Source organism: Heliangelus exortis, chromosome Z (genome assembly GCF_036169615.1).
Source record: "Heliangelus exortis chromosome Z, bHelExo1.hap1, whole genome shotgun sequence".
NCBI lineage: Eukaryota > Metazoa > Chordata > Aves > Apodiformes > Trochilidae > Heliangelus > Heliangelus exortis.
The window spans coordinates 33,850,686-33,869,190 of NC_092454.1; the positions used below are offsets into that span (position 1 = coordinate 33,850,686).

Below are 18,505 nucleotides of genomic sequence, written 5' to 3' on the forward strand. Positions count from 1 at the left end.
CTTTGTTTACATGTTATTGGTTAGAAATATTTAAAATGTTTCTCATCCTTTGCAGCAAGGTAGCTATCTGTTAAAATTCGGGTGTGCTTAGCATTTCAAAAAGGAGGATATTTTTCTTCTCTGTGAAGTTACATCACTGTTCTGCAGGCTTAGAGTAGTATTTCCATATAGACAAATGGAATTATAAGGCTTTAAAAATAATATTCATCAGTGTAAGTAAAACTTACTAACACTTTGAATGAACCACAATGAAGACTCTTGCAGAGCACGCTGGAAGAGTCTTTGCCTCCTACACAACTAACAGATTTTTTATCTGATCTAGGAAAGGCACATTTCATTGCTCATTAATTCACCCCATTACGATTCAACTCAGACTGCATTTGAAGACTAACCTATTTTTACTATTTGTATTTTTACAGCAGCAATTTTTATGTTTGAGATGCACTCTGAGGGAAAGCTTAAGGTAGAAGCAGATTTTCCAGTTGTATGGAGCTGTCTGAAAAAAGCAAGTTATTACTAGGAATCATCACTTTCGCAAATACATATGCAACTAACTTAACTCTGTGTGGTATTAGTTTAAGATGAACAACATCCTTCATGATCTCTGTTGTACAAACTATTTTATGAAGAGTATAGAAGAAGGTATAGAGGCATCACAGTGCCTCTTAAATTATAAGGATATATTTCTTTGACTATGATGTTTCTAAGGCCATCAGGTTTTAAAGCATTTGAGATGTGACCTTGCATCTTGCTTACTTAAATAAAATTATGGTAGATTTCTTGAAAAGAATGCCTTCAAAATATGAAATGCTAAATAGCCTTGACACCTGATAAGGAATACATTATCTTAAATTACGGATGGCTTTATCTAATTTTAATTTTAGTAGTATCATACAGAGAATTTGTTTAGTTCCTGTAAAATACTTTTCAACCATGAAACACAACCCCTTGATTCTTCTGTTATTAGAAGTTTGTTGCAATAAATTGATAGGGTTTGGTTTGGGTTTTGTTTCTGGTTTTGTTCTGGGGGTTTTTTGGTGTTTTTTGTCTTTTTTTTTTTTTTTTTTTTTTTTTTTTTTTAATAAAAAGCATGATATTGTTAGTGCAGCTTTTGAAACAGTTCAGAAAAAAGAATCACTGAAAATTACTGGTTTAGCAACAAAGGAAACAGCACAACATAGGGTTTGTTGATCCAAATTATGTGGTTACCAAATGCCAGACAGCTGCTGCTTTTTGCTGCCTCTTCTGCTGCTTTTTGCTGCCTCTTCAGCATTCTTACCATACGATGTCTGTGCTTAGTGTGTGCCCTTCTTATTTGGAATGGGGTTATTTAGCAAGCATTATTTTTCATGGTAGACTGGGATAATACATAGTTAAATTACTGTAAGTTTTCATTGGGCTGAATGCTAAATTATAAAAGAACCCAACTAACAAAATTCCACAATAATACTCCCATACATTAAATACTGCTGTACTTACAGTAATCCAAAATAGGACTCTTATTTGCACTGTCCCTCCAGACTTATAAAGGTAAGATAATAAACGTGCAAAAGGATCTCATAGTACAGACTAAGGACTTTTTTCCAAACCCCGGACTACCCCTTACCTTCCTTTTGTCCTACTTACCTCAAAAGAAAAAGGTTTGCATTTTCATCTTGTTTGTTTAGAGAATAAATCACTCTATTACTCCATTCTTATGGGTTTATTTCCCCTGAAAATGTCAACTGGAGTCTAAAAATTATGTAATACAGCTACAGGAGTCTTCATACAGCTTAATCTGCCTATGATGTCTCAATATAAGGCAAGATCTAAGCTATTAGAAAAGCTGTCAAGGTCATGAGTTTTGCCTGAAGTCCATGGCCCAGGAATGACCAAGGTGGGAGTTAGCTTTTCAGAAAAACAGTCCTGCTTCCCCTCAAGATTGAAGGGGAAACAAAGGTTATTTACCTTCCAGACATCTGGGAAAAGGATGCAGGTTGACACCCAAACCTAGATCACTCAGCCTGTGCTTTATATGCTTCTTAGAGACTTCCTACATTTAATCCTACCACCTGAAACACCTTTGGGAAGCTCATGGCTTTCAGAGCTGAATTGCTGAATTGGTTTGGAACAGGGGTCTTACATAACTGGATCGATTGCATACTTGCATTCTTAGCCAATCTCACTTAGACTTTCAGGGTTAGCTCAAAGCTGGTAATTCTTCTCTCGGTAATTAAAGCAACATAAGCCACTCTCAGATAGCAGCAGTGCATTTGTACTCACTTCATTCACAGAAGAAAATAAAAATAAAAATATGAATGTCACAGTCATTCCTGGCTGCAGTATAGAGCCCATTTTTAATGTCTGTTCGAATTGGTCCAAGGGTCATTGCTTGCACAATCTCCCATTTAATACTTTCAAAAACAGCTTGTTGTTCTGAGCCCCATTTAAAGTCTTTCTTCTTTTGGGTAACCTCTCACAGAGAGGTTCCACAATCTGATTGTAACCAGGAATGTGCATCCTTCATAAACCAGCAGTTCCTAAGAAGGACTGAGTTTCCTTTTGGTAGTTGGTGAGACCATAGCTGTTACTTTGTTAATCATGTCTATTGGGATGTGGTAACATCTGTATTGCCACCTAATCTCCAGAAACTGTATCTCTTGCACAGGTCCCTTGACCTTGCTTCTTTTAATAGCAAAACCAGCCTTTAGGAGGATTTCGATTATCTTCTTACCTCTCTCAAAGACTTCTTTAGCTGTGTCACCCCACACAGTGATGTCATCGATGTACTGTAGATGTTCTGGAGCTCCACCCTTTTCCAAGGTATCGTGGGTCAGTCCATGGCAGATGGTAGGGCTGTGTTTCCATGCCTGGGGCAGTCGATTCCAAGTGTACTGGACACCTCTCCAGGTGAAAGCAAACTGTGGCCTGCATTCTGGTGCTATAGGAATAGCAAAAAATGCATTAGCACTGTCAATAGTAGCATACCACCTGGCTGCCTTTGACTCCAGCTCATACTGAAGTTCTGGCATGTCCGGCACAGCAGCACTTAGTGGTGGTGTAACTTCATTTAGGGCACGATAGTCCACTGTCAGCCTCCACTCTCCATTAGGCTTTGGCACTGGCCATATAGGACTATTGAACGGTGAGTGAGTCCTGCTGATCACTCCTTGGCTCTCTAGTTGCTGGATCAGCTTGTGAATGGGGATCACAGCACCTCTGTTGGTGTGATATTGTTGTCAATGCACTATTGAAGTAGCAATTGGCACCAGCTTGTTTTTAGTTTTCGTCAACCCCACTATCAAGGATTTATCTGAAAGGCCAAACAAAGCGTGCAGCCATTCTGTATTCTCAGTCATTATAGCTTCTTCCTTGAAGTCACCTCCCTTGAGGTAGTCTATGCCAAGGATGCACGGAGCATCTAGACCTGTCACTGTTGGGTGTTTATGCCACTTTATTCCAGTGAGGCTCACATCAGACCTTCACAATACTCAGTTCTTTAGATCCCCCTGTCACTCCAGAAACAGTGACAGATTCTGTCCCTTTCTGATTCGATGGCATTAGGGTGCATTGTGCACCAGTGTCCCCCAAGGCTTTAGACTTTTGTGGCTCTAATGTGCCGGGCCATCGAAGCCACGCATTGACTACAACAAGCATGAGATTTAGAACTATAATAATCATATTACCATTTTGACTTGAAGCTGGTGAATTCAGCCAAGAATGGTATATTTCCTCAAGTTAAAGCTGAAAATGTAACTACCAACAAAGTTTTTAATCCTTGTATGAAACACCACTACACCTTGTACTGCACTGTATATTAGTATTACAGACTACTACATATCACAACATATCACATATGTATACATTACATATGTGTATGTACTACATATCACAACTACTTTACTCAAGCAGCACTTATTAATACTATTAACATTCGTTCCAGCTGCAAAAGCACATATCACATACCCTGAATACCAACGGTACAGCATGACTAGTTGATCTCCAACCCTGTGAAATTTCCAAAGAGGTCTGATTCCCACTCAGCAAAGCCATACTGGTATCCTCCCACTGGAGTTGGAGTTCAAACTATTCAGGCAAATAAGTCAAAATTTGAACTGGGCTCAAGCTAATTAGCTAGGGCCCCATGTTGTGCACCAATAAATCTGTCAGAGTTTAACGCTGGCCCAGCAATATAATCGAGTGACAGATGCTCTCTATTAATCCCTCTCTCGTCCCTGAAAAAGAAAGGAGAGAGAATAAGGGAGAGAGACTTATGGGCTGGAAACTAAACTACACAGCTTTAATGATAAAACAAAAAATTATTACTAAATATATACAAATATACAGGAAAATTGATAACCACGTTCCTCCCCCCTTTCTCCCAATAACTCTCACATCACCACTAAGGCTACAGGGCAGCCCTGGGTAAGCCCAGGATGGACTCTTGGATTCAGCAGCAGTCAGGAGTTGGAGGCAGGAACACACAGATTCAGGCTGGCACGGATCAGGACCACAGGCAGATGAACGGACAGAATCCTCCCAAGACGCTGAAGTGAACAGGGACAGGTGAAGAAGGGGAGGCAGAAAGGGGTTTGTCCCTCATGATCCCTCAAATTTATACTGAGTATGATGTGGATGTGATGGAATACTCTGTTTGATCAATTTTGGCCATCTATCTTGTACATACCTCCCCAAAGGAGGGCTGCAGGTGTGACCTCTTTACTCCATTTCTCCTTCCAGAGTGCAAAATATTCCCCAGATTCAAGCAGTGTCCATGGTTCTGCATACCAGTCTCTAGCAGTAACTCTAAACATCAAGCATTATCAGTCCCAGAAGCAGACACTGTCTGAGAAACTTGCTGTTAATTTCAGCAAGTGCAGCTTCTTACAAGAGACATAGCCAAAAGCAAAAGCACAAGACAGAAAATTACCTTTATCCTGGCCCAAATCAGGACTCTGATAAACCCTCCTCCTTTAGTCCCTGGTTCTCAAATTATGTCAATGACCAATGGCAGTGATGGGAATTCTAGACAGTTTCATAGAGAAGATGTCAAACAGATGTCAAAAACACCAGTTACTGAAAGACACACAAAAAAGCTAGCGTTTTTGACCCACTGCAACTTGTTTCATACAACTTGTTTCATTCAAACGTCTACTCCCTTACATGTTTTTTGGATCAAAAATAGCCTTTGTAGGCAGTTTCTTTAATCCAGGAGAAACGTTTTGGCAGGGAGGTATTATGGAAGATTCAGCACTTCAGGAACTAGAAAAGGCTTCAGCTGACATTCAAGATTACTTCTACTTCTACATTACTACTTCTAATGGTGAGCATTCCGTACTGACAATTATGGATGTCTCAGAATGGCACAAATGAAATCAGGTAGAAACAGGAACAACAAAAAAAGTTAAAAGAAAAATAATTGAACCTGAATTTCAAGAGTTGACTTCTCTGAGGTCTCCACTGCTCGTTTTCTGTCTTCTCCATGCAAATAATAACCCAGAGGTGTATGTCACTGTTGTTGTACAGAAGATAGAGACAATAATTTCTTCAAGGATGAGAATCCAGTATGAACGGGTGAACGATCTGCTCGGTGTGGCGGCTGAGCTGGAGGAGGAAGTTGAAGAGACTGTGAAAGGGAGATAGACTGGTGGAACCAGACCCTACCATCCCTGAGGGAATGACAGCAGGCGTAGGCTCCAGAAGAAGCAGAGGGTCACCTGCTCTCTTGCCACCCTAGGGAAAGGGGACCTAAGAGATGGGTGGGAATGGAAACAGGTCCCTCCCTGGAGAGGTAGACAAATCCTCTCCTGACCACATTCGTCTTCCCAGTTGCCCGTATGAAACAAGTACAGGGCTCTGGAAGTTGAGGGCCGTGAATGGGGTTGGTGATGAAGGTCCTGTCTCAAAGAGAGATGAGACCCTGCTGGAGGACAGCCAGTCTGATGGGGATGTGGACGGCAGGCAGCCTATACCATGTCTCAGTACAGTCAGACAGGCACTCCAGCCATATAACAACCTCTCTCTTCCACAAGGAAGAAGAGTTTGAGTTGTTGGAGACTCACTCTTAAAGGGAACAGAGGACTCCCTGTGCTGGGTTGACCCTCATCATAAGGAAGTCTGTAAGCTCGAATCAGGAATTATCAGTGGGGAACTCCCCAGTCCGGTGCAGTTGTCAGCTTACTGCCCTCTACTGATCTTCCAGACAGGTGGGGGGGAAGCTGCATCCCATAGTCTGAAAGGCATAAAGAGAGACTTCAGGGTCTGGGACACAAGTTATTTTCTTTTCCCTCCTTCCAGTCATGGGCAATGACATGAGATGCAATAGAAGGATACAGTCTGTAAATATTTGGCTCAGAGCCTGGTGCTACAGGCAGGGCTTCTTTGGGTTCTGTGCTCAACGCTGGTTTTACAAGACATGAGTCCTGACGGTAATATATGGGAGAGGCTTTTCTTCTGGGCAGAAAAGGGCTCTAGGACGAGAATTAGCAGGGCTCATTTACAGAGCTTTAAACTAGATTCAAAGGAGGACGGTGTTGTAGCTTGGTTTATACCAGTGGGGCAGTGTTCTCGTGGCACTTCACTACATTTCCCCAGTCAGTGACAGAACAACATCTTCTCTACTCTTTGGCAAAAATCATCCTTCTTATCCTGCTGTTTGGTATCCAATGTATATATCCCATTCTTTTCTCATGTTTTCATCTGCTTTGCATTCCAAGTGGAGCACAGCCCATGTCCTTTCTTGCTGTTCCTGAAAAGTCCTGGAAGCATAGAATCATAGAATTGGCTGGGTTGGAAGGGACCTCAGAGATCATCAAGTCCAACCCTTGACCCACCGCTGCGGTTGATAGACCATGGCACTGAGTGCCACATCCAGTCTCTTTTTAAATATCTCCAGGGACGGAGAGCCCACTACTTCACTGGGCAGCCCATTCCAATGTCTGATCACCCTCTCTGTAAAGAAATTCTTTCTAATATCTAACCTAAATTTCCCCTGGCACAACTTAAGACCATGCCCTCTTGTCCTGTTGAAAGTCGTCTGGGAAAAGAGACCAACCCCCACTTGGCTACAACCTCCTTTCAGGTAGTTGTAGAGAGTGATGAGGTCTCCCCTGAGCCACCTCTTCTTCAGGCTGAACAGCCCCAGCTCCCTCAGCCTCTTTTCATAGGGTCTGTGCTCGAGTCCTTTCACCAGCCTGGTTGCCCTCCTTTGGACCTGCTCTAGGACCTTGATATCCTTCCTGAACTGAGGGGCCCAGAACTGGACACAGGACTCGAGGTGTGGCCTCACCAGCGCTGAGTACAGGGGCAGAATCTCTACCTTGGACCTGCTGGCGACGTTGTTCCTGATACAGGCCAGGATGCCACTGGTCTTCTTGGCTACCTGGGCACACTGCTGGCTCATGTTCAGCTTCCTGTCACTCCAGACTCCCAGGTCCCTTTCTGCCTGGCTGCTCTCAGCCACTCTGTGCCCAGTCTGGAGCTCCCCATGGGGTTGTTGTGGCCAAAGTGCAGGACCCGGCACTTGGCCTTGTTGAACCTCATCCCGTTGGAATCAGCCCAACTCTCCAGTCTGTCCAGGTCCCTCTGCAGAGCCCTCCTGCCTTCCAGATGATCCACACTCCCCCCCTTAGTGTCGTCTGCGAATTTGCTGATGGTGGACTCAATCCCTTCATCTAAATGATCAATGAAGATATTAAACAGAACCGGGCCCAACACTGATCCCTGGGGGACACCACTTGTGACCGGCCGCCAACTGGATGCAGCCCCAAATTGTTTGGGTTTGAATGTTTGACATTATCACTTTTTATACTCAAGTATTGTGTTTTCTATGTATTTATTTTGGGCCAGTGTTCCTTAGATACTCAACAGAAATAAATGGTGTCTATAAGCTCAGCTGGCTCTCACTTCCAAAGAGGAGGGCTGCAGTCTGTAACTCTCTTGTGAAAACAGAGATGGAGAGCAGGTAGTGGGATGTTGACCTTTGAACTTAGAAGACTTTTACAGCTGCAGTAATTCTGTGACTGATTCCCATTTCCTGCCACTTGTGTGCTTCATAAGATCCCACAACATTACATTCAGGAGCACCTTGTCTTTCTTTGTTTTGAAAGACTTGCTTGCATTTAAGCTGCATATGTGAAATGAGCAAGGGCAAGTCATAATACACTTAGGAGCAAAGAAATCTAATTTAAACACCTTTTTTCAGCACTCCATGCAGTTATTTAGTATTTAATCAGAAGTGCTGCTGTGGTTAGGAATGACAGGTCTATGTGAATGACTCTTTGTGAACAAAATCAGGATTAAAACACATGGCTGAAAAAGGAAGTGGCTGGCTGCAAAATCTCTCTGAAGTGAATTCTGCTTTCTCAGGTTGTTTCAAATGTTTGCACACTGTCTTGTTCCATTAGCTAATGAGGGGCTGACTGGACTGGACTTAGCTGCAGTAAACCTACTGAAAGTTTTTTCCATTAAAAACCTATGCAGGTTTTTAGTAAGAAGCCCATATAAGCATTTCTGTTGTGAATGGACACTACACTGTTTTGTGAGATTCTTTATCCCACTGGAATTTCTCCTCTCTGCAAGGACCTCCTGTTACCGTAGAAGTGAAAGCTAACTGTCACAACCAAACCTGTACTAATTTGTAGCTGGACACATTAGTGAGATACAGGAGCGTGCTACCCTAAAGGTGATGAACAGTGAAAAACCCAATGCTTCAATAGGCAATGCTGGTCAGAAAGCTACGCTCTGCTCCTCTGATTCCCTTGGCATGGGGACCTCTGTAGGGATTTGGCATTTTGCATTTCTGCCACCACCTGCCATCTTTCAGGAACAGGTAAAAAGCACAGGGCAGAACAAGGAAGGTCAAGCAGGGCAACTGAACAAGAGTTTTCACCGGTGTAAGCACAAGCAGTCCCTTATTCGGGAAATGCAATGGGAGCTCAGATGGCTGAAAAGCGTTCACGTGCTGTTTGACACATCTGGGCTGCAGACTTGCTGGCACTCAGTGTCAGCAGACACTGCCAGGTACGCGGAGCTGGCAGCTCCAGCCTAAGGGAAGGGGGGTCAGGGCCTTGTGCCCAGATACCCACAGCCTGGGAGCTGGGAGCACTGCTGCTGCCATCTGAGGCACACACCACTCAGGAACTGACCACCAAAAGACACTGCTGGGGGTGACGGTGAAGACCTTAAGAGGTTATGCATCATGGTTTAATTAAAATGTCAGCTATGGCATAGAAAACTTGCTATTCAAATGCTGCTCAAAGACAAATGCGTGTGGGATTATGTCAAGCACTTGCATTTTGGCTCAGCATATTGCAGCAACTTTTAATATGATACTTCTGGGATGACCACAGAGATGCACATTCTGCAACATTAGACAGCTATGGAATTATTCTGTCAGAGAAGACTGCAAAATTTTAGGGGAATTAGAAACGTACCTAGTAAAAGGCTAGGAGGCCGGTGCAAACACAATAGCGGTGGTGTTGAAGACCTTTTCAAGTGATGAAGATGCTGATTTAGATAAGTGGACAGAATAACAATTACAATAAAACCCCATCAAACTATACAAACAACTTATGGCAGACAGGATTTAAATAATAATTAAAGAAAAGTCCATTTCTCATTTTTTATATATATAAAATGGTGGATATAAATGGGTGGATCAGGAATGCTGATTTAATGGTGCAAGAAAGTTGGTTTGGTTTGGTTTTTTTTTTGAAGTTCAATAAGAACTGTAACAGAAAGGTAACTTTACATATCTTGCCTGTTTGAAGGATTTAGTTGTCACTCTCCAGGAAGGTGAATATGCATTTTTTTCAAGCAGTTCTTCTTTAAAAAGAAAAACCCAATAAAAAATCACGTGTGTAATTCTTGGCTCTCTGAATGTTCAGACTCTAGAAGTGCTCTGTAATTTAACCTAGGCCTGTGGGAGGAAAGGAGGCACCAGAGGCTACCACCACCTGTCCCCCTGAAATTCAGCTGCATGCAGGCTCAGTCGGACCAATGCTCTTGCTCCCTGGGACATGGCATGGCTGCGCGCCATGGGCCCCGTGCCCCTCACTGCCATGCTGGCAGCCTGGTATGGGCCGTGCGGGTGAGGAGAAACGCTGCAGGAAGCAGCCATCCCATGGGCTGAGAGCAAAGCCCCTTTCCAGCTCCCTTTCTGGTTTCCTGGGAATGCCCAGGAGAACTGGAACCCTGGCAGTGGGCCAGGTGAGGCAGCTTACCGGCAGAGAGGCATGGCAGGGTTGGGGTGCCCACAGGTTTGGGCTTCCACCACCCTGGAGGACGGGTGGCAGCCATGATGCTGCCCCAAGGGAGCAGCCTACAGAGTCTCCCCACCCTGCTGAGCCCCAGGGAGCCTCATTGTGAGGTCACAGCTAGCTGCCTGCACAGCCTTGTGGTGTGAGGGGAAGGAACCCTCAGTAGCCAGGGAGCTGCTGCTGGAGCTGGTTCTCCCTGGCCAGGTCAAGTCTGATACCTGTGTGAGTGTGATGGACAGAAGAAGGAGAACCCAAAAAAGACAAGGAATGGCCTGCAGAGGCTCCTTGGGAGCAGAGGCCAACCCCAATTCCACAGAGGAGGCAGCGGGGCCGAGCTCCTGCCAAACAAACAAGTATGTAGTAGCCTGCTCCTGCCCGGGCCAGGTTGGAGTGGTAGCAGGGACACGGCCTAGCACGGTCGGCGGGGTGTGAAGCAGCCTGGGGAATCTGACAAGGATTTCTGAAGAGGAGCCGTGTGGCTGTGCAGCCCCCCTTCTATAGGGCTGGGGCTGGGCTGAAAGCCAGGCTCGCGCTGCCGGCCCAAAGCCAGTGTGCAGCAGGGCCACTGGGGCAGAGGTGGCCTCGTGCGGCAGGGGTAGGATCCCAGCCCTTCAGCCCTGGGGCAATTTTGCTTCCAGAGCTGGCCAAGCCCCTGGGACCTGAGACTGGACCCCTGGGACACGAAGGCAAAGCCTGGCTGTGGGGCAGTGGTGGCACTGGTATCTGGAGGAGAGTCCTCAACACACAGGTCCAAATTGTCTCTGGTTTCTTTGCCCAGGGACGGTCTTCAGCCCTCCTTGCCTTCTGGCAGGTGGCCTCACCTCGCCTCCCTCTGGGGACATCTTCTGGGCATGTGGATCTTCATTAGGTATGTATTTCATGTTCCTGCTATGGAGTGGGTGAGAAAGGGGCTGCCTGAGGGCCAGAGCAAGCACAGCGGAAAGCAGAGAGTGTTCACCAGCCAGCAGCCCAGGGACCTACTGATGGCCAAAGGACTCCCTCTTTTTCAGGCAAAGGTTGTCGCTAAAGAAGACACTGTTGAGCATCATCATCACCTTGCACGTCCAAATGGCGTTGGGTGAGTGTTTATAAGCAAACATCAAAGAGAGACAACCTGGCTGTGCTGCATGCTACCTTCCTTGACTGGCCTTTTGGGCAAGTGTGTGTGGCGACTCCTGTGTCCCAAGTGCTCCCTGAGTACGGCCTTGGTGGGGTGGGCAGTAAGACTGGCAGGCAGCCAACCACGCTGCTGCTCTGGCTACTGGACCAAGCCAACAGATGCATTGCTTAGTCCACAAGTCTGCGAGAGAAGGGCGTAGGTACTTCCAAGCCTGGCACAGGGACTCCCAGAGGCGACCCCGATGGAGAGCTACTTCTCCTGGCCCATGCAGCCTGGTCTCAGCACTCACTGAAGCAGCGAGAGGAAATGGGGACTAGCTGTGTGGCACCCAGCACACCCATAGATCATGGCTGGGCAGTCCCCTCAAGCCCAGCCTGATGACCCCCAGTCAGACATTAATCCTCTCCCTGCTCCCTCCCCACACTCCCCACCTGCTGCCCCACCCCCAGGGACACACGGGGCTGACAACACGACCGCAGCCATCTCTGGCAACCCCAGCAACGTAACAGTCTCTTGGTGTTCTGAATTGCAGGTGGTGGTACCTTCAGGATCCCAGAGGCAGTGTGGGCAATGTGGGCTGTGGGACTGAGAAAGGTCAGTGACTCTCTTGGGATGGGCACCTCCTCCCACAGGGCATTTCGGACAGTGGCTGGATAAATCACGGGCTCTTCTGCTTCTATGCAGGGAGATCCCAAGCAGCAGCAGCAGCTTCTGCCCTGTCTTTCTCGGGAAGCCCCTCCTGGGAACGCTTGGCAGCTCTGCTAGCAGATGCACTGATGAAGCGTTTTTCCCTTTCAGGGGCTGGCATATGCCTTGGGAGCAGACCCGGAGCCCCTGTGGTAAGAGATGTGTCCTGAGCTGGACATCTGGTTCTGTGCAGAAGGGGCAGGTGGCCTCATGCTACCTGCAGCCATTCCCTAGCAGCCAGGCCTCCCATACTTCCCTCCTGCCTTTGCCTGTTGCTCAGCCTGGTGTGGAAGGGAAGCATTTGCAAAGCAAGGAAAACACGTGTGTCTCTCCTCCTTGCTGAGCTCAGCTGCTCCGGTTGGGAATGGGCTTCTCCCTAACAATATCTGATTTCGGTTCCTCCAGGAAGGCATCTGCTTTGCACATGGAACAAATCCAAAAGATGGACCTTCTGATGGCAGAGGTGGCTCGACTGAAGGCAGAGTTCAAGCATGTGAAGGAGGTGATGCTACATTTTGGGGAAGGGTGCTTGGCTGGGCAGAAGCCCTGAGAAAAGGACTCTGTGGGGTGGTTGTTGCTGCTGGGCTGCTGACCTTAGCCACCCAGGTGCTTTCTGGGCAAACTTCTCCACTGTCCAGGTTCTTCTCTCGCCCAACTATAACCGGGCCGCTTCAAGCACCAGAGGACACCTGACAACCTTCCCTTGGCATTCCAGTACCTCTGGCTGTGCGGGCCGAGCTCCTGAGGCACCAGTGTGACCCAGGCATGCTCACAGGGACAACCATCACTTGCAGTCTCTGAGCCCATCTCCTGGAGTGCCTGCTGGAGAGCATGGAGGCTGGGGATGAGAGTGTGGAAACCCTTGTCAGGGCAGCTCAGGGCCATGGCTGTGGCCACGGATCTGCTTCCTCAGCCCTGGCAGCTCACACCACAGGCACAGTCAGGCATCTCTGTGGACAAGGCTGTGCCCTGTGTTTCTGCCGCTGACCCACTACATCTCAGGCCGCCAGTAGCCATGCTGAACTGCCTGCTGATGTGCTCCTTTTCTGTCTGTTCATGCTGTTCCCAGGAAGTGGAGCAGGCAGTGTCCTGGGTGCATTCGGAACACTACAAGAAGTCTGACTGGGCCCTGAAGAGCTCTGGTATGGACACAAGCAGCCCAAGCCTCCTTGCCTTGCACTTGTCTGCAGTGCTCCCCAGAGGAGCCTGTGCTGCAGGCACTGCTCTCCAGAGTGGGGGAGCTTTTATGTCTCATGGGGCCCAAGAGCAAAGGCAGTGGCAGAGTGGCTCTCCCCAGACTGCCTCCCAGTCCTTTCCTCGGCCTCTGCACGGGAGCCTCTGGTGCTGTCCCCACGTGCGTTCCCGTGCCGATGGAGGGGCTCTCTTCCTCACCGCTGCACCCGAGGAGGGAGGGAGTGGCTGGGCAAGCCCGCAGCTTTGGCCTGCTGTCTCCAAGACCCTTCAGACCTTCTCCTCGTGGTGCTCTGAGAGAAGCAGTCACTGGGCATGTGGCTGTTGGCATTCCCCTGCACAGCTGGGGCAGGACTGATAGCCATGGAGATGGCTGGAGGAGGCAGAAACAGTGTCTAAGCACCAAGTCCCCCTCATCTGTGGCCTCTTGCAGCCATCAGCTCTTCTTTCCTTACAGGTGCCACCATCGACATCCACTTAAGTTCTGAGACCTATAACACCAAACAAGATAATTTTTTCTGTGGGGATGGAAGATTCTGCCACAGTCCCAATCCTCCGGATACTATTTTGCAGGTAACACAGCAGAAGTCATCAGTGCTGGCTTTGTTCCTTCCTGTGAAGATGGGGACTGATCTCAGGGGCTCTCCTCTTTACACCATGTACACTGCCCATGCCCACAGAGTTGATCAGGTTACGGAAAGCAAGGCTGCAATGCCTGGCTGGGCTTGCTAGAATTCCGTGATTCCCCTCAGGAAGGGAATGGGTCAGAACTGAGATGAACTGCTGCGTCTTGACTGCATTCTTCTGCCGCAGCTGGGTGAAAGGCTTTTCTCCCTAAAAACCCCCTTCTCAGGCGGGGAAGGCCTCCTGCTTCTGTCCATCTCCTCATAGCATCCCAGTTTTGAGCTGAAAAAGACCCCACTGACACACCAGTGCCTGTACATCTAGCTACATGGGCAGTTGTGTTGATGCCAACACTGATGTTCTGCTTGCAGGAGGATGTTTCCATAGGAAAGTGCTGGCCTTTCCAAGGGCAGCAGGGTCAGGTTGTCATCAGGTTGCCAGCGCGAGTCCACCTGACGTCCATCACGTTGCAGCACAATGTGGATGAAGCCTCTCCTTCTGGGATGGTCATCAGTGCCCCCCAAGATGTCTCTGCCTATGTAAGTCTCTGCTGCGCGTGTCTGGCAGGGATCAGGCCCTGGGGGAAAGTCATGACAGGGTCTTGCTCACTTTTGTGCATTCTCTAAGACCCAAGTCCTGCTCTCTGCTGAGCAGTGCAATATCCCAGTGGGATACATCATGGGCTCTAAGTGGGTTCATCCCTCTTAAGATTTGTTCTGGCCCTGCAGATCCTGTTCTGGCTTCTTCACCGAATCCCAAGGCAGAGACTGAGCTGAGTTGTAAAAAGCGCTAGACCTCTCCTGGAGCTCCGGAGTCTGGGGGGCTCTAGATGATAATGTGTCCATTTCCCCTTTGTTGGGCTGAGCCTGAGCTGCTCTCTTTGTGCTTTGTCCTTCAGGGACTGGAGGAGAATGGAGAGAAAGAAATCCTGCTGGCTAAATTCACATATGACGTGGCAGGAACCAGTATTCAGACCTTCCCTCTCAAGGTACAGTGCATGATGGGGGGTACGATGCCATGGAGGAAACGAGGCTTGCCTACAAGTCCAGGGCAGGAGGAGCACAAAAGCTTTCTCTCTGGGCAGAGGGGAATGGAGCAGTGCCACGGAAGGCCTGGCAGGGTTTGGAGGGCTGGGTAGTGTGTGGTGGTGGTGTTGGTAAAGGGACAACAGCAAGAGCCCCGTCAGGCCCATGGGAGCAGGAGTCCTGGGAGATGCCTGGCTGCACCCAGCAGAGAGCCAGCTGCACACATGGCTGCTCCACAAAAGCAACAGCATGTGCTGTGGAGGAGCAGCGACACCTGGAAGGGAAGAAAAGGCGTGGGGCAGTACTGCTGGTCCTTCCTGGGGTCTGCTGGAAGCCTGGAGAGTGCCCTCTCCTCCCAGCATAGTACGGCACTGCTCTGCTGGTTCTCTCACTCCCACCTATACGAATGCATTCAGAGCAGGCAGGAGGAGCTCGGTTGGGCTGTACACCGGATGCCCCATGCACAGGAGCACCTCCCTGAGCACCTCCCCAGCCTGTCAGCACAGAGCAAGCAGCAGAGGGAAGGAGCTGTCGAATGGGAGATTGAGCTCCAGCTGGATCAGCATGCTGAGGATGGCATGAGCCATACCCGTCCCGTGTTCCCAGTCTGCCCAGCAGCTGTGGGACTGGCACTGGGCCTCCTGTTTCCAGAGCTGTCCCCACCCAGTTTCTGGAGCTTGCTCCTGGGCAAGAGAAGGGCTCGCAGGGGGAGACTGGTGGATGGCGTTTATGCTCTCGACACCCACAACTTCTCCTCTCTCTTTTTTTTGCAGGATGCGCCATTTCCCACAGCCTTCTCACTCATAAAGCTTATTGTCATGAGCAACTGGGGAAACCCAGCATACACCTGCATTTATCGAGTGACGGTGCATGGGAAGCCTGTTCAGGAAAGGGGCCTTCAGTAGTGGTTCATGTAAGTAGCTTTTAAAAACTCTCCTGCTCCATTATGTCCAGCCCCGCCTCAAGCCACCAGGGATTCTATGATTCTATGATTGAAAACTAATTACTAGCCCTCTTAGCAGGCACCACCCTCTTAGACCACATTTTACAATCTCATCCTCTAGCTAGATGCAAAGAAAGAAAACTGAAGAAGTGCCCTTAGCTGGGGGCTTTAGGCTTACTAATGCAGCTAAATCACATCAACAGTGTTTGCTTTGTTTGGCAAGACCAAAAGAATCACAGCACTATAGATGCACCTAGCTAGTGTATAACCCCTAATTCCTGATTTACTATATAAATTACCTGTGTTACAACAGTTGACTGTTGAAAAAGTAACATTTTCACATCAAAAGGTGATACAGCATTCAACCAAAACTCAACCTAAACTACCATTGTGGATATTCCAACATTCTGTTGCAGTGCACTATGTAAAACAGATCAAGAATTACTCATTTTTATTCATTTATCCAGGCAAGAGTAAAAATTGTAGCTGCAATCCTTTGTCTTCAGCATATTACCATTCCCGAGCTATTCACTGGCATGTGGGTACAATTGCCCAGATCTGTGGGTCCTCTGACTTTTCCAAGTACAGCCTTCTCAAGGGTCTCTTCCATCTCAACGCTTTCATGCCCTTCACTGCAAGATGCCAATCCCTGTTGTCCTCTACTTTTTATTGGTACACTTTTCATCAGCTGTTGCCACCAGCTGCCCAGGAAGACTCTTGTATCATCTCTGCTGCACCAGTGAGCAGCTTAGCTGCACAATGTCACCTAAAGGATGGAAGAGTTTTTTTCATACCAGCCTTTGGAAAGTCCAGGAAATGTTCACACTTCTGCCTAAGCACCAGTGGAAAAAGTGCTGAAGACAATGGAAGCCTGAAAAACAATGGTTTACAAAAACAAAATTCTGATTACAAGAACATATATTTTTGTTCCGAAGGAAAAAATAGCTTATTATAAACATACTTTTTTCATTACTGTGTACAGTAACTGAAACTAATTAAGTAACACTAAGGTCTTAAAAATGGTACGCCATGGTATGATTTTTCTCCTGCTACCAAGTGAAAAAGAAGTTGCTGTTCAGTGAAAAACTCAAGTGTCTACAGAGCTAGAAAATGAGTTCAAGCTGTAACAAAGTTAGGAGCAGGTAGGGCTGAAAAAAAAAAAGAAAAAAAAAAGTGAAGGATTTCTGCTGCGAAAATAGCACTCATTCCTTTCGATGCACAGCCAGCACATTCTGTCAACATGGGAATCAGAATGCAGAGGCAGTTTTACCAACTCTGCAATTTAAGTCAAGAAAGGTAAACCACAAATTTGAGAAAATCCTGTGTGTGTTCTGCTTAATGGCTGCGATGTGGCTTCCTTCTCCCATTTGAGAAGGATGGGGTAGATGCAGTTTCTCAGCTGTTTCCTTTACAGATGAGACTCAGGCTTGACGAGGAGCCGTGACAGCATCTTCATATTCTTGTGGTGTTTTAATCACATCACCCACAGTTGGTTCTGTTTCTCCAGGAACCATAACAGATAGTGTATAGTTAATTGGGGATGATGCAGTGTGTACAAACTTTTGCCTCACAGGATTAAGGCATGGCACGTGGTAAGGTTCTTCAATGTTTTCATCAGTATAGATCACATCTCGTATGGCCAGTTCTTTCATATACCTGACAGCTTTTTCAAGTGTGGGTGCTCTGACCTGTGGGCAGTCTATCTTCTCTCTATGGGGATATCTCTCCCTTACAGCTGACAAGAGTCATCTCCAAGGCTGGTGGTTCCCCAAATGCCCAATCAATACCCACATCTTTGGCAAGGGATCCCATCTGCCTGGCTTCTCTCTGAGTTAATGTTATGGTGGCAGCCCCATCATTCCAGCATCAGAGCAACCAAGTGAGAAGTGGTTCACCTGCAAAAGGGCTGAAGTCTTTTCTAGGAGTACACAAGTCCCTCACAGAATAGGACTGAGCATGTTCTTCGGAGTCTGAGTCCTCCTCAGCTGACTCTGCTTTAGAGTGTGCTTTAGCTGCTCTACGAGGAGAGGCAGTGTCCTCTATCTCTTCTATCACCTGGTCATCTTGTTCAGACTTTGAAGGGTTAAGGCTAATTTCTGATTTCCATTGTTTTACTTTTCTCCCAGTTACAGGGTCGAGGAGTATCTGTGTGGGCTGAGGGGGAGAGGCTGTGGTGTCTGCAGCAGTAGCAGCAGCAGCATTCACCTTCTGAGAAGCAGCAGTGTTTGTGTGAGTGGAGGCAGCAGCTGCAGCTGTAGCAGATACTCTGGCAATGCTCGCCCGCTGTATCTGAGCTGTGCCCTTGCGTGAGGGGGGGCGAGCAGCGGCTGCGGAGGCAGAAGTGGGAATGTACGAGGTACAGCTGTCACTCTCCAAGCAACAACTCTCAACCTCCGAAAAGGCATGATCGTTCTCATGACTGTGTTTTTTGTCCTCACCAATATATGAGAAAAATTAACAACACTCACCAGGAGATTCAGAAATGAAATGCTGTTGCTACTGAAATCTGGTGTAGTCAGCCCAAAATAAAATGGAGTGGTATAATTTCCCAAATGAAAACTGAACATGTAACTACCGACCAAGTTTTTTATCTCTGTGCGAGATACCACTGCACCATGTACACAATAAATATCTAAGACTATAACATAACTTTGGTTCTTAATCACCTCTTACCAAA

General features: G+C 47.4%; 1 protein-coding gene across 1 annotated transcript; it reads left to right on the forward strand.

Annotated features, from left to right (window-relative positions):
• Nucleotides 1–10,914: 10,914 nt before the first annotated feature.
• Nucleotides 10,915–15,790, forward strand: LOC139790181 (sperm-associated antigen 4 protein-like). The gene is made up of 9 exons (XM_071731674.1): nt 10,915–11,106; nt 11,249–11,316; nt 12,157–12,197; nt 12,451–12,547; nt 13,115–13,187; nt 13,694–13,809; nt 14,232–14,399; nt 14,759–14,848; nt 15,659–15,790. Exons 4-9 carry the CDS (start codon nt 12,470–12,472, stop codon nt 15,788–15,790), a joined length of 657 nt encoding a protein of 218 aa, XP_071587775.1. The 5' UTR covers nt 10,915–11,106; nt 11,249–11,316; nt 12,157–12,197; nt 12,451–12,469.
• Nucleotides 15,791–18,505: the final 2,715 nt, after the last annotated feature.

Coding starts and splice junctions, on each gene's coding strand:
- LOC139790181 (XM_071731674.1), top strand. CDS start 12,470: ATGGAACAAATCCAAAAGATGGACCTTCTGATGGCAGAGGTGGCTCGA. Junction 13,810..14,231: donor CTCCGGATACTATTTTGCAG/GTAACACAGCAG, acceptor TTCTGCTTGCAG/GAGGATGTTTCCATAGGAAA. Junction 14,400..14,758: donor CCCAAGATGTCTCTGCCTAT/GTAAGTCTCTGC, acceptor TTTGTCCTTCAG/GGACTGGAGGAGAATGGAGA.